This window comes from Nelusetta ayraudi, unplaced genomic scaffold, assembly GCF_046127955.1.
Source record: "Nelusetta ayraudi isolate G7.1 ecotype Tasmania unplaced genomic scaffold, CSIRO-AGI_Nayr_v1 ptg000006l, whole genome shotgun sequence".
Taxonomy (NCBI): Eukaryota; Metazoa; Chordata; class Actinopteri; order Tetraodontiformes; family Monacanthidae; genus Nelusetta; species Nelusetta ayraudi.
Window position 1 is genome coordinate 6,345,692 of NW_027466056.1, and position 16,430 is coordinate 6,362,121.

At 40.7% G+C, this 16,430-nt stretch overlaps 1 protein-coding gene across 1 annotated transcript; it reads left to right on the plus strand.

Moving 5' to 3' along the window:
* The first annotated feature begins 1,045 nt into the window (after positions 1 to 1,045).
* Positions 1,046 to 15,347, plus strand: pudp (pseudouridine 5'-phosphatase). The gene is made up of 4 exons (XM_076017481.1): positions 1,046 to 1,158; positions 2,122 to 2,340; positions 2,735 to 2,964; positions 14,574 to 15,347. The coding sequence occupies exons 1-4, from the start codon at positions 1,089 to 1,091 to the stop codon at positions 14,748 to 14,750; spliced, it is 696 nt and encodes a 231-aa protein (XP_075873596.1). The 5' UTR covers positions 1,046 to 1,088; the 3' UTR covers positions 14,751 to 15,347.
* Positions 15,348 to 16,430: the final 1,083 nt, after the last annotated feature.

Here is a 16,430-nt window from a genome sequence, read left to right on the forward strand (position 1 = left end):
AGCTGCGTGCATCCAGACACCAGGTTAGAGTGTCTTGCTCTTGCTCCCATAGCTCAAGATAGCTGCCCCTTCTTATTGCTTGTGTGTGTGGCCGTGCGAGGTGTGCACGCAGTCTGCAAGTGAGCGAGTCACTGAGAATCACCATAACAAGCTGTCCTTCTTCCACGACCCCAAAATACGGAATGAAGTGCATCCCGTATCAGTTCATTATGGGATGGTTATGGATGGTTGGCAACCCTAACCGTAACCCTAATGGCAGGTCAGACCAATGTGCAATTTGTCGGACTAATGGGAGGTCGGACAAATGGGAAGTTCCCACGCCACGTATGTTTTTATGCAGGAGGCCCTGGGTCAGGTGAGAGTGTAGCTAGACAGCTAGTCAGTAGGGACTGTAGCCAGAAATCTAGTAAAGTGAGAACATAGGCGAGCAACTAACCATGTGAATGCGTAGCTGTCAGTTGGGTAGCGGAGCAAGAGCGTAGCCAACAGGCAGCTAGCCAGGTAAGAGCTCATGCACACAGCTAGTGAGGGTTATTTTTGTTGTTGTTGTTGTTTGTTTGTTGTTTTAAGGTAAAAGAACAACACGTTTGTCTGACACGTTGTGGTGAGGCTGGGGCTCTTCGTGCCCCCTGCAGTCAACATCATATGAGGAAGCTCAGGGTGCAGAAGGTCGCCTGTGAGGACAGCCCGCGCCGGATCTCATTTCGCACTGTGTCGGAGCTTGTGTTGCATTATTCTCTTTTATTGGATGAGGGCCGGCGTGAGGCAGGGCCATCCATAAATAAATGAACAGAGGCAAGGAATGTCTTCGACTTCACCAGTCAGAAACTGTGTTTCTGAAGTGAAATTAATGGTGTTATTTGCATAAGATTGATTCATCATCAAAACAGTAATGCTACAAAGTTGTTGGTTTTTTAAAATTTTATTTTAGATAATAATAATAATAATGATGAAAAATTCCTACGAATACTTTTACTTTTTCACTATTTTTCCACCTGGTTATAAGTCGGCTGAATCCGGAGAGAACTACATTTCCCAGCAGGCGTTGCGCCTTTCCGCCTCATTCCGGAAAGGAAAGTACTACAGCGATGTCTGCGGCTAACTGCGCCTACAAACCTGTCACCCACGTCATTTTCGACATGGACGGACTGTTGTTAGGTCTGAGAACCACTGCTTGTGTGTGTGTGTTTATCTGTTCCCCCTGCCTCCTCCTTTTCATCACCTGGTCGGACTTCCGCTTCAGTCGTTTTTAGTGAGGAGCGCGGCGGTGCCCAGTGCGGGCTAATATGACAAACCCTGTTAAAAAATGAAGTGATACATTGTGTTTGTTCTAACGGTTGAATACGATTGGAAGAAAAGTGTTGCTCCATGTCTTTTCGTTATTAAGTTGTCGTTCGCGTGAATTCGGCATCGGTGTAGAAAGGATTAAATGTAGCATAGATTCAGAATTCAACTCTTGTTATTGCTAATTTGCGAAAAGTCTATGCGAAGTTCCAACTTTAAATGTGACAAATCACAGTAGGGTTTTTACATATAGATCTCAATCAAGCCACTTTTAGAAAGTTTCCGTCTGGTTACTTAACAGCAAAATGAAAATGATTATAAATGAACCGTAATTTTCTATTTTTAAATCAACATTTACCCGGCTTACTGACTGTTGCACAATACATCATATTTTGAAGTAAATTAGCTTAAAATCCAGGAAATTTAGTTCTCGTCATTGATACATCACCTTTCCAACATCCTTGTGTGTCGGCGCAGTCAATGAAGTCCCTGGAAATTTCTCAAATTTGTTTGCTGCACTTTTCTGGCGAACAAGCCAGTTGGGGGCACTACATCTCTCAATGATGTGTCTCTCATTTGCATGACCGCCATCTCGAAACTATTTTTTTAAAATTATTATTAAATCATTGGCTGCAAATAAAGAGGGGCCGAGTCATCGTGACATCACATCAGAGAGCGAAAACCCAGATTTTAGAGGTAGGATGCAAACACAGAGCTAAGGGTGCCTTCGCTCAATAAGCCATGTAGTTGTCCCGACCACCATGTTGCTAGCTACCATGTACTATGGGTGGCAAACCACTGAATTATTTTGGAGTTTTTTTCTCTCTTTTTTTTCAGACACAGAGCGCCTTTACACCATATCCTTCCAGGAAATCTGTGACCGCTTTGGTAAGACTTACACGTGGGCAGTGAAGTCATCTGTGATGGGCCGGGGCGCCCTGGAAGCCTGCCAGATGATCCGGGACGCCCTGGAGCTCCCCCTGGAGGCTGCAGAACTCCTCGCCGAGAGCAAGCTAATACAGGAGCGCTTGTTTCCCACCGCCAAGCTCTTGCCCGGTATGCCAACTTTGTCATTTAGCAGAGAGTCCTGGAACCCGGAAAGTGGCCTTCTGATACCAGAAATTAGCTATATATATATATATATATATATATATATATATATATATATATATGTATATATATATATATATATATATATATATATATATATATATATATATATATATACATATATATATATATACATATATATATATATATATATAAATATATATATATATATATATATGTGTGTATCCCCTGCATTGTTTTCGGGTTTGTTAGTTCTTTTTTTTTAAATCTGTACTTGGAAAGTCCCTCAATTGCAAGTACAAGTCGTCTAAGTAACGACCTGAAATAAAGTGCCCTCATTGACTTTAGTCACTAATCTCATGTCGCGCCCACCGTGAAGGTGTCGAGAAACTGGTGCTCCATCTGCAAAAGCACAACATCCCCATCGCAGTGGCGACGAGTTCTTGGGGGGCGACCTTCAAGTTGAAGACGAGCCAACACCAGGAGTTCTTCGGCCGCTTCAACCACGTGGTCCTGGGCGACGACCCTGAAGTCAAGAAGAGCAAACCCCAGCCTGACTCCTTCCTGGTCTGCGCTGGCAGGTTCAGTCCCCCGGCTTGTCCGGAGAAAGTGAGTATCTTCGCCCTGATCCTGTGACTTCCCTTGGAAGTGCATTTTGTTTTAGTATTTTAAAAGGTTTGCTACATTTAGCGACGGTCAAGGGGATGTATCAAATTGCTGAATCAGGATTGCGTTGCGTGACAGGTAGGATTATGGACATTGTTTGAATTTGAATGATTCCTATTCCGATTTGTAATTTAAATTCTCATTCCTAACAAGTCTCAATTCTGATTCTTTTTAGAGGCGGGGTCAACATTTTTTTTTTTTTTTTTTTACATGTTTTGAATTAGCTAGCTCATAGCTAACCAGGGGTCTTTCTGAATTGCATTTTAAAAATATCAAATCTACGAATTTGAACATATATGTTGCATATTTTCTTTTCACACTTTTCACAAGAGAGCTTTTCTTTTGAAAACCTTTTTCCACATTGTGTCTGATGCTGCAAGTTAATGAGCTGCCACTGATGGGCTAACCCAGGGGTGGGCAAACTTTTTGACTGGTGAGCCACAGTGGGTTCTAAAATTTGACCGAGGGGGCCAGAGCAGGAGCAGATGGATGGATTGTTTTGGTGAGCCACCTCATAGGAGGAAAAATATATTGTGGGATAAGTAGAAAACATGTGCTTTAATGTCAACTGAAAATTAACAAAAACGTCTTTGAAGCCCCACGGTATTTAGCTCTTTATTGAAATGACTCTTAAAACAAACAAATGAAATACAGCTATTTTATGACTTACTATTAATATCATTTCTTCAGATTCGGCGGGCTGGAATAAAAAGATTACTGTGCCGCATTTGGCCCCCGGGCCGAAGTTTGTCCGTCCCTGGGCTAACTTGTTGACGAATATAAAACAAACAAACACTGGACAATCCAGTCCAGATTAGCAGCAGAAACATCAACAGGCTTGGCAGGCTGGGCGTTGAAATTAGAAATCCAGATGTGAAAATTGTAACAATTCCAGGAGGTTCCAGTCGAAGCTCGATGCTCGACCCCAGTGAGCAGATATGGTAGGTTTATATTGCCAATGTTGTGCTCAACTGCTGTTGTGCTGTTCAGTTGCAGTCCAATTGCAAATTCCTCCTGCATCATATATATATGTATATATATGTATATATATATATATATATATATATATATATATATATATATATACATATATATATATATATATATATATATATATTAGAAATCCAGACGTAGCAAACAAAATAGAAAAAATAGACGTAGCAAACAAAAACAAAAATTGCCATTTTTCTCCCGCTCAGATTTACACATTTGCACGGCAATTGTAGGCATCCAGTGGACGTGCGCTGCCTAACCCCAGCACCCCTTAAAATGCATTTTGCAGCAAATAGGTCTGTGCGCCTGATTTCTTCCAACCTCGCCCCTCCACCCCTGCCCCCATTTAAATCCTGAGCCAGCTGTGGCTGCGGCTGGCATTTTTCTTGATGAGATATGAAACTGAGGCTCGGAGGGGGGAAATCGACGGAGTGCTCAGCGGAATAGCGAATGATGATGCCTCACTCCCGGGCTCTCGCTCCGTGACAGAGGAGCGCAGGGAGAGATGAGACGTGAGACAGAGGGCGAGCAGGCAGGGGCAAAGCTGGGGGGGGAGGTAAACAGACACACACTGATAACGCATGTATAATTGTCAGCGCTTTCTGCCCTGATTTCAACTCTTCTAGGGAAAGTGGGGTGTGGGCGGTGACAGCAACAAAGCAAAACCTCACTTGTTTTTAAATTGTAAAGACGGAAGGTGGAAGAATGGCAGGTGGTGCAATATGTTTAAAGGACCAGGGTGTAAAATTTGCCCTAATTTATGATTTTTATATTGGTAAAAGCTTAATATACAGCCCATAAATACAGTATTAAAGGTGTATACAGGCAGTACAGTGAAAGTAATTTGTTTTTTCTACCCATGGAATGGATCTTATTTATATGTATATGAATATATGTGGAGCAAAGGTTTTGCTCCCAGTTTACTACCATCACGCACCACCGTATTTCCAAGGAAGCCTGGTGTGGACAATCCAGCCTGCCAGACAGCGCATTTCGAATTTAGAGTGATTGCTCACGTCCTGAAATAAACCAACGAAAAAGAAGGTGGGCGAAATGTCGAGGTTTGTGTGCAAAGGCCAACGTAGTTCACCGGCAAGCTCAAGAGAGGGAGTGTGAGTGAAAGAGCGCTGCAATCTAAAATGTAACCCTTGATGTCGCGGTTTCCTCTCAAATTCTCCAAGTATTACACCTAACCATTAAGACCTGCCGTGTCGCCGTCTAATGCCACTTTGCGTTTTCTCCGTGTGCAAATTTGTAAAAGATTCCCTCTGATGGAACCATCCGGTCTTGCAAATAAAAGGAGAAAATGTAGTTGCTGTTGTTGTTTCTCACACTGCAGCATGAAAGGTCTGAAATTGTCAGTTGCCAAATTTGAGGAGACCATTCAGGGAGACTTTGAACCATTTTTTGCGCCAAAGCTCTGACATATGGTCTTCAAGAGCTTTTGAGAGTTGCACTGCTACTTGACACAACAGTTGGAGAAATAGAAGATGTCAAAACAGTATCTCGGGGAGGCAGGTAGGACTGAGATTTTACATGATTTTGACTCTCAACTGAGAAAACCCAGCGTCTCTCAGGTTGGGTATCTCCCAATGAGACTGCATTTTTTTCCCATTCATCTTCAAGGAGACCCCTCAAGGTCCAACATTGCAGTTCACCGCACTCATCAGTGAGCAATCTGTTCCCTGCACTCTTACTTCAATTGACCAAAAGTTGTGTAGAGGCAGGAAAGAAAAGAAAAAAAAAAACGCATCATTTTTTTCCCACCGAGAGCGGAGATGTCCCTTCGCAGCGTGGAGAAGACCGGGAGGTTTCGCTACAGGTGTGTTCGTGAGACCCGTGTAAGATTAATGGAACGTGAACGCGAGCTAATACGTCCCCTCAAGGATGCATCGGACAGGAGGGAAGCAGACAGAACTAGTTCTTCCTCTTTCATTAATCATACAGGCGGCCCGCGGGGCAGGGGCTCCACAATGCACTTATTTAACTCAGATACAATTAAGACGTGAAAAATTCCATCTGTAAAAGAAATTAGCTGATTGCTGCGAGGGCAAAAACATTTACCTTGTTGTCCTCGTCACGTAACGCGTTAGCGGTAGTTGTCGAGAGGATTTCACAGAAGTAATCGCAAGTCACAGACCCACGGGGAATTAATGTGAAATTAGATTTTTGTACTTGTTTTTTTAAGGCCATTATTTTTTTACTGGCCGTGGTTGGAGCATTCTGGTGGCCCTGACGGTTTTTAAAGTATGCCCGGCCCACCGGGCCAGCTATATTGTCGATCCCTGATATATATGTAAATGTATGTATGTATGTGTGTGTGTGTATATATATATATATATATATGTGTGTGTGTGTGTGTGTGTGTGTGATAGTCTTGTCATCCGCACAATGTGCGATAGGTCTTTCAAAACAAAAAAAATCCCATAATATATAGCATTCTCTCACCTTTTGTTAATGTATTAGGTAACAAAATTGGGATACTGATCTTGCGCGTACAGACTGCATGTTCATACGCCACTTCACGTTTGGTCTTTGCAGCCAATCGACTCACGAGGCCTTTTTTTGTGTTCGCGCATCCAAGCATCTTCTCCCAGACTGCTCGCCAACGCTGTCATTGCCAAGTGTATTTTTATGTGTGTGTGTGTGTGTGTGTGTGTGTCGGTAAGTCTGTTTGTTCGAGCGTGGCATGCCCGGGCCCCGTCAAAATTTCCTTTTGAAATCACTCCTCTGTGGATTTTTTTGGCAGTGCTGGCACGGAGACAGGCAGCCTCTTACTTTGGCTGGGCAAACAGAGGCGCGAGTGTAATTCCTCCGCTGTATTCACATGGCACGCGTGCTCGCGCTTTACTGAGTTACGCGGTCACCGTCCATCTTGTGATTTGTGAGAAAAAAAAGGCCTAATTAAAAATGTGTGTGGTGTTTTTGAATGGAACATTTTGGGCCTGTGCTACTGGGCGTGTCAGATGTTGATGGACCGGATTCACTTTTTAAAGCTTAAGTGTAGGGATGTCCTGATCACATTTGGTCCCGATCTGATCTTTTTTCTTCCCTTGAATAAACTGAATCCATTGGATTCAGACTTTTCTCTTGGCGCATTGCAAAACAAATTGGATTGTTTGCTTCAATGATCAATACATGCTTTGCTTTTCCTCACTGTTTTGTTTATTTTACAAATTGAAGAAGTGAGCATACTATATAAAACATATAAAATGAAATTTAAAATAATTATGTAAAACTGTGCTTATAAAGCAAGTACATTCATTTTCAATGTGCATTCAGAGCTTGGTGATGACTTCACTCTTTGCTCAGTAAATACAATGCAGACTTAGTAAAGATAATGTAAGCTTCACTGAATCAGTTACTTCAGTTACAGTAAACCACTGATACAAAATAAACTTGTAAACAATATAGCTGCTCAAGTTGAACACTGCACAGTAAAAAAAAAAAAAAAAAAAAAAAAGACGAGAGCCATATATAAATAAAATTAAAGAAAATGTTATGTAAATGTAACTCATCAAGTAAGTACATGCATTTTCAAAGTGTGTTCAGAGCTTGGTGATGACTGCACTCTTTGCCCAATAAATACAATTAATTACTCACTTCAGTTACAGTAAACCACCAAAGCAAAAATAAACTTAAATCAGTGTAGCAGCTCACGGCTAACACAGCTAACTTTTCTTTTCTTAAACGAGAGAGAAGCGTCTGCTGCTTCAAACCAGCTTTTTGACTCAGTAGCAGCGTTCTATCCTTAACATTCTGCTTCGTGTTTCTTGAGATGCCATGTTAAATTAGTTGTGTTATACGACGCGCTGTTGCTGCCACCACGTGAAACCTTTAACTCGCAGACTTTGCATTTTGCTGCGTGTCAGCATTCGTCTTCCAACTCGTAGAATCGCCACACGGCCGACAAAGTTGTTTTGTTTACACATGTGGAGGTGTGCGGCCGGGCGGAAACATTCAATCTCAATACGCCGCGTCTGTTTGGAGCACGGCAGTGATGACTAGTAGAGGGCAGAAATGCGCCTCCTATTTATACATTGCGAACTACAGGTGTATAACGTCATTGATATATTTCCAGATGGGATTGGGGATTTTGAACGTGGATCGGCCGATCACCGATCTAATGAATTATGCTAAATCGGCATGCCAATCTGATCCAAATGATCGGATCGGAACATCCCTAGTTAAGTGTGTAATATTTGGAGATTTTGAAAAGAAACGTTGACATCAAGTGGTTACATTTTAGATTGTAGTGCTCACCCTCTCTTGAGCTTGCCAGTGAACTACGGTGGCCGGTACATTGTCCACCTTCCTCTTCTTTGGTTTATTTGAGGATACGATGTTTATTATATATATTTTTTATATTATATATATATAAATATGAACCCCTTTAGGGGTAGGAAAACCAAATAACTCTTATTGTACTGCAAGGATACAGTTTTATTAATGTGAAAGTATATTTAGCACCCCCCCCCCCCCACCTACCCCAAAAAAAAGCAAATTTTACACACCCTTAATAAGAAAATTTTGTCAGTTGGTCAGTGGCAAACTAGCTCTCATGCAGTAATATGCTTCGCCCACATTAAAAAGAAAAAAAACTTGAGACTTAGAAAGTCGAGTAAAATGCCAGCGTCTTGCGACACAGGCTAAACCGAACCCTTTGAGAAAGGCGCGAGTTGTCACATTTCGAACCTGGTGTGAAAGAGGTGAAAAAAGACAAAAGATATACAACCACGAAGCTGCAGGGTGGCCTTCTGTTCCCAGACCTCCGTTACGGCATCGTGTTTCCAAGGGGATCTCTGATTTCCGTCTGCAGTCCATTTACACATAGCGAAATATCATCAAGCCTCTAATGTTTTTTTTCTGCTGCTTGGGAAAAAACGTTCACCATCAGTAAGCTCCCCAGAACATTAAATCTTCTTTAAGATTAGATTAGATCTTCTTCTGTGGGTGTAACGGGCCTCAGACTTTATATCATAGCATTTTTAAAAGTAATGTCTTTGTTTGTTTCCCCGTTGAATCAGTCCCTCCTACTGTTTCCTTCTTGCGAGAAAGATGACAAGTATGAATAGAGCGGAGACGTTGGGGGGACTGAAAGTAGGGTTTCCCACAGAGTATAACTATAGCAAAAGAAAAACAGGAAAAAACAATATATTACGCTATTACAAGCACTCAAAACTGGAAGCCACCCAGTATTAGTCTTTTAGCCCTTCAGTTGCCTCAATTCCGTCTCAAAAAACAAAGCAGATATATATGTGTTTTTGCCACACGCTTACAACACTGAGCATTCAGTGAAAACGTTCCAATGTTCGAATGGCCAGCGTTGATATCCCAAGCCTTTTTTCTTTTATTTTCAACTAAATTTCCTCACCAGCTATGTGGGATAAAACGTACGTCCACCTCAGCCAGTTTCTGATGGAGGGTTGGAACCTCTTGCAGATGAGCTAGTATCACATCTGTCATCACAATGTGATGACACAATTGATCACAATTGGCTATTGAGATAACCCTACTGGTCTTTGATACTTTGCAGTTATTTTGTCTTTTGGATCATTGTTTAAAGACAAAGATCATTGTTTTTTTTCTTTTTCTTTTTTCACCGCTAGAGGGTGCATGGAAACCAAAACAAAGAAGCTTCGCCTTCCCATTCCTGGATGCTCTGTCTTTGTAAACGCAAGATAGAAAGGGTTTGATATCTATAGATAAATTATTATGGCACTGATGAAAATCACATAATGCCCCTGTAGGAATTACACATTTATATTGTCTTGTCAAACAGCTCTTAACGCCTGGAGACAGATAACAAGGCTGTCAGCGCTTATGTTTTGAGACATGACGACACATTGTTCGTCAATTGCCGTGCAAAAGTGTGGAGAAATTGACGGCGCTTTACGTTGAGCTAGTAACTGATCAACTTTTTATAATTTTGGCCCAAATTACATGTACTGTTTCAAACTCATCTAAAACTGTCGAAAAGAAAATGCAGAAGTAATAAAATAATATAAAAGAAAAAAAAAAAAGAAGCCAACAGCCCCTTTCAGGAAATAGTGGCACCATAAAAATGAGTAAAATGTACGTGTAAACGTCACTCCACATTTACCGCTGCATGTTTTATAGATTTAAATGTAGTTTGAGAAAAAGAAAAGAAATTGACTAAAAGAACAGAATCTTTTGGGACTTGGCACCTGCGGGCTCAAGAATAAAATTCTTGATGTACTGGTGTTGGAAATAATAAGCCGTAAGTGTGACAACCGTATTTTTCTCAACCTATCAAAACTTAGATGATGCAATCAAAAGCCTAACACGGAACAATAAAGATGTATGCGTATTTTTTACTGTTGTTGTTAAAGCAACGCTAAGTAACTTTTCGACCATAAAATGCTGATTTTATGGTCGAAAATCTAAAAAATAAACGGTTAATAGGGTGAACGGTGCTGCCTCGGCAGCTAGAGGGGTGTCGTGCCAGCTGTTGTGTAACCGCACTATGTAACTTTCGGAACCGACCCAATGCATTCGCGTGACGTAATCGCGTAGAGGACGACCTGCTTTACGCTAACGTTACACATTGGCTGCACCAATGTATTTTTTTTTATTTTTTTTTACAGATGTTTTGCAGAACGAGTACAGCACGAATACTTTCATTTCAGTACTCATTGATATCGATACCGTGTACTTAATAAGGCCATCACACATTATAGAGTTACTTTCATTTTTTTTCACAAATGTTTGTTATTTGAAGAACTTTCCCCAGCATGCTTTTTCTAGAGACATGCAGTGACTGTCAAGTTTCACTGCAGTACAAACACAAATTTAACAAAATTGTAATGTACATCCATATACAACTGGTATCGGCATGTACTGTATTTTATAACCCCGGTATCAGTTCCGGTACCCGATAGCGGTATTGATATTGGCGCACCCCAGGTCATAACGAAAGGGATCACCCGAAAACCCAAAGCGAGTCTGAAACTCCAAACTCGTCAAGGATCCACGAGTTCTGAACGGTTCGCCCAAGTTCCCACGCTCGCTTCCCATCAATGCGACTCTCGCTGGGCTTATTTTGTGGGAAAACGTGCGGTGGGAAAGGTGGGGGGATAGTTCTGCGGGACTACTCAAAAGGTTTCCATAAAAAAATCATTTAACAAAATCCTGAAAAGGTTTGAATAACTACACGACTCGTGTGCCCCCCCCCCCCCCCCCCCCCCACTCAGTAAATATTCAGAACACCGGCTTTGTGTACCAAACTGACTAAATATTTTCAGTCTGGCATTCTGTTATCTCGCCGAGCGTGTGACTGGATCGACTTGCATCCAGACGCAGACAGGCCCAGTCCTTTATTTATTTTCCTTCTTTCCTTTTTTTTTTCTTCTCCAGTTTGTATTTTTCCTGCCTCGTTCTTTCATCGCTGCGGACTTGAAACGCGTGGGCTAAGCTCGCTTCAGGGTACTCCTCTGATCGTGGGCGAAGAAAAGAGGCATTGAGATTTGCTGACACTCTATTTGACTTAATGGTGTTCTTTTATCCCTTTTTATCCCTCTTTTTTGATGAAGTTCCTGAGCTGTCCACAGGCTTTTCTTTGAGCCAAATGCAATCACTTTACACCTTAGTCCCCTCGTAATGAAGCGCTCTTTGGCTTTACAGTTTATACCCACGGCTATGAACGCACCGCGTCGGCCAGTTGGTGTGTTTCATCAGAAGTGTTCTCAGCTCAGAAAATGTCGTGGTTGAGGTAAAGGTTGGGTTTAAGTCGCTAATTGTGCAGTGGGATGTTACAGTGACATGGCCAGACAGAGTGAATAACAAACAACAACATTAAGAGTTTTATGTGTGTGTGTGTATCAATTGTAAATATAGCAGTTGAAAAAGTTTAGTATTAATATATAATTAAAAAAATGCTATTATCAGTCAGAAAATGGAAGTAATATTAATAGAAATCTTTTTTTTTTTTTTTTAAATGAAGGGGAAAAAAAGTTGCAAATTTGAGGTGCAGTGAAGCGATTTTTCACCGCCACAGAGTGTAGCGTGTACACCAAAGTCATGTGTGCACAAAGAGATTTGCTAAAATTGTAACTCTTGCGTCCAACAATCAGCTCGGAATCAAGCGACCAGACAAACAATTTGAAACTGTTGTCCTCCCTGATATCATCAAGCATTTTCAATGCTTGCAGTTTAACCGTTCTAGCAATGAAATGGTAAAAAAAAAAAAAAAAAAAATTTTTTTGGAAAGGCCATTTCATTTTCATTCACAATAGAATCCTGAACCTTTATTTCAAGGAGCTGCATCAATAACGAAAAATAAATAAACTGAGGAGGATTGCAGAATAGACTTGGAAAGACGGTTTGATTGTAAATTCAAAATTCTGGTTTACTACAAACATTTTCGCCTTCAGGAGTTGGCAGGCACTCATCTGGCCCATCCCCGCCATCCCGCACTCAGGCCTTGAGAATTTTCCACCATTATGAATCGTTTTTTTCTCACCCACGCAGATTATTCGTAGAAAGTGGCTCCCTGGCATCTTTTTAGATTTTTCAGCTGCTGCGGCGAAGCCGTCGCAAGCCACCCTCCTCCGTCTGCCGTCAAGCCATGCGGGAAAAAGGCCTGTCGTCCACGGAAGGGTGCATTTAATTTTACTTCATTATTCGTGGTCATGTAGCAACTGTTGTGCACAGGAGCTAAAAGTCGGCTATGGATGTTGATGGGTGTTGCTTTGTTGACTGGTATTTAAAAGTCCAGTGGCCAAATCATCAATTATCATGAAACCTGACATTTATTAATTTATTTTGTAAAAAATGTGTATGGATGAACATCTCTCCGTGATTACTGGATACTGAAAAACGATTAACCTCCCGGTCAGGGTTCTGTCGTATTCATTTGCCGCTGTTGTCGGGAATGTCCTTGATGAGAATGTACACAGGTCTCTTCACTGGAATATTTATTAATGTAAATCCTTGTGTTACATTTTATATATTCTTGCATTTTCAATTTGCCTCATTTCAACCCAGAAAATGATTCCCCATAAAACATTTTTCCAAAGATTTGTTATCTCCTGTTCTGCAGACTTTTTCTCAATCTCTATTACACCACACACACAAATCCCCAAATAATCTCTATGTAGTTCCTGTGTTTATTTTCCACATTATATAACTTGTCTTGCAAATGTATCATACATTAACAAACACAAGTCAATTAACACTGGCGATAAAAAAAAAACAACTGTGTGGTGTAACACAATTTAAAAAAAGACAATGCCGGTGAAGTCACCGCCGGCATTGTGGCGACTTGCCAAGAGCAGTTGGCTCCTGGCAACCAAGAGCCAACTGCTTGCACATTATAACAAATGAGTTTTAAGCTGAGGTCTTTCTGGAGGTTCACTGCGTTGAGCTGACTAGATATAATTAATCCGATAACGGTTTCAATTAGCTCTTCAGTGATAAAAAACAAAACAAAATACGCATGCAACATTACAAGGAAAGCAAACTTGCAAAATTACCAAAGAAATGCAACAAAGAAACTGTGTGTATGTATACGCATGCATATACGTATGTATGTAAGTATATATACAGAATGCAAAGTCAACCAGAAATACCAGAAATAATGTATACACACACATATATATATATATATATATGTATATATATATATATATATATACATATATATATATATATATATATATATATATATGTATATATATATATATATATATATATATGTATATATATATATATATACATATATATATATATATATATATATATATATATATATATATATATATATATATATATATACATATGTGTATATATATATATATGTGTATATATATATATATATATATATATATATATATATATATATATATATATATATATATATATATATATATATATATGTGTATATATATATATGTGTATATATATATATATATATATATATATATATATATATATATATATATACACATATATATATATATATAGATATTTCGGCATCACAAGATTGAGAAGTCACCTTGGGCCTCTACATTTCATTACAAGAGGCGCTCAAAGTGGTCCAGACATGTTTGTGTCTGGCAAACTACTGATTGGGTGACGTTTGTTCCCTCAACACTCGCTGACGCTACATTCATCAGGGTAACGCCACCTGTTGGGAAAACATCGTACAACAGTACACAGTGTTTGTCGTAATTTGGTCAAACTTCAAAAGAGGCATCTATATGTATGAAAGTACTGATACAAATTAAATATTTATGGAACTTTTCCTTTGACTAATGTGTGTATACATTATTTTTGGCTGACTGTATGTATACCCAACGCCTCCAGAATTATTATGTTGCCACATTAGCCATTAGGGCGGTCAGGTCAAGGATGAGTCGCACACAGCAAACGTGAGCAGTGCTCCCCCGCGAAATGGGAACTTCATCAAACAATCCCGTTTTCCTCCTCGTAGTGTTTCAGCCCGAGCTCACGCACTTTCTCACGACGGTGAAATCCGGTCGACCCTCAGTAGGCTTACTTGATGGCATCGCTTTGTTTTCCCTCTCCTCTTCGCCCAGTGCTTGGTGTTTGAAGACGCTCCCAGCGGCGTGAAGGCAGGGCTGGCTGCCGGCATGCAGGTGGTGATGGTACCAGACGACAACCTCAACCGGAGCCTCACCCTGGAGGCCACGCTGAGGCTCGGGAGCATGGAGGACTTCGAGCCGCAGCTCTTCGGGCTCCCCGCGTTCGACTGAGCGACGCTTCCCGATCGGAAACGACCAAAATGCAACGTAAAAACAATCGGGATGATTTTTTTTTGTTTGTTTTTTTTTCGTATCAATGGGTGCCTTATTTCACGACGGACGCCGGCTGCCTGTCTTTGATGAATTGTGAGTCATGCGCTCAGGTTCAAATGTGGCAATAATGTGTTTCTCCGAGACACGTTAATCAAATTATTATTATCTTTTGCGACTAGGTGCAGAAGAAAGTTTGTGGGAGATTTTTTTTTGTTTTGTTCCTGTTGAAATCTATCCTTTCAACGACCTCACCGTCGCCTGTCCAAGTCGATGCCTTTTGACGATCATTTATTAGGTGTGCAGAGCAACGGACTTGTGTAACCAGAGGAATACAGGCTGTAACCATAGTAACTGCTGGACACAAACTCGGCGCCGTCAGTCCCGCGTAAATCACGGAATTACACCCGTCATATATTGGCTTGTCAATACTGACAGAAATAAAACAGAAAAGATTCCCAGTAATGGATAAAAAATGCTTCATGTTGGTTGTGATTTTTGACGTTGTGATTCTGACAAAGTGTGTCAAGCTTAAATAAATATGTTGCGGTGAAGATCGCCCAGGCTGTCAATCTCTTTGAACTTTGTTCCACCTCCATTCGGTACCAAGTGGTTTTCGACTGTCCAGATCTGGTTTGTGTCTGAAGTGATGGTCCGAAGGTCGAGAGTATCAGTATTTGATTTTGATTTGATAATTCCGTGTGTCTTTTATTGTAATTAATCAGATATAATTTATTATTTGCCAAGGACTTTATACGCGAGTGAGCTTCTCTGTAAACGGCCAATTTTCATCCGTGCACCAAGGACAGGTGTTCAAATCGTCTCCCTGAAAGCACAGATAACAGGATGAGATATCAGATAAACGCAAGCAACAGTGAAGATGTGCAGTAAGTACACACAATAATTATGTCAGTAGATATGAAACACTGTGCAATCGTGTTTGTTTATTTATTTTTTTTAAAAGATTAGCGAATGGGAAAACAAAAACAACTGGAGCGATATACTTGTCAGTCTTTCAAAAAATAATCAGCAGAGTTGATTTTGATGTCAGAGTTTAAATGATTTATTGAATCCATTCAAAACATTTATTCTAGCGCAGTTTTCCTGAAGGGAAGCTTTGGCCCCTTAATTTCACTGCTGCTAATCGTCAGTTCTGCAGCTGCGTTGCACACAGACACTGATTGTGACGTGCGTGACACTTTCAGACGTGTCTTACAGTTTTACCATTTCCTTTTGCCCGTTCAAACAGTTGCTTCTCAGTGTAATGGAGTATAATCAAATAGAAAAAGAAAATTGCTACAAAAGAAGCAGCGGCTCTAATTTGCCTTAGGATTAAAAGTTCAGTTTTTGACTAGCCTAATCGAACTAGCCACAAAGCAAACGATTAGGCCGTTATCTAGTCAGGAGGCGGAGGGATTCTCCTCACCCTTTCAGCTCATGTCTGCATCTGCACTTACAGCAGTTTCTGTTCTCCCCGTGCTTGCGCCAAAGAAGAAGACTTTTGGCGGAGGGCCTGGCTGGAGGAGCCCAGCTCCCACATGCCATTCTCATCCGCCTCTCCTGTAAAACATGGCTCTTTTATTTTCCTTTCCTTGAAGGCAGCTTGTCTCCTTAGCTGTCTTTTAACACATTCATGTTCTT

Coding starts and splice junctions, on each gene's coding strand:
- pudp (XM_076017481.1), top strand. CDS start 1,089: ATGTCTGCGGCTAACTGCGCCTACAAACCTGTCACCCACGTCATTTTC. Junction 1,159..2,121: donor CATGGACGGACTGTTGTTAG/GTCTGAGAACCA, acceptor CTTTTTTTTCAG/ACACAGAGCGCCTTTACACC. Junction 2,965..14,573: donor CCCCGGCTTGTCCGGAGAAA/GTGAGTATCTTC, acceptor CTCTTCGCCCAG/TGCTTGGTGTTTGAAGACGC.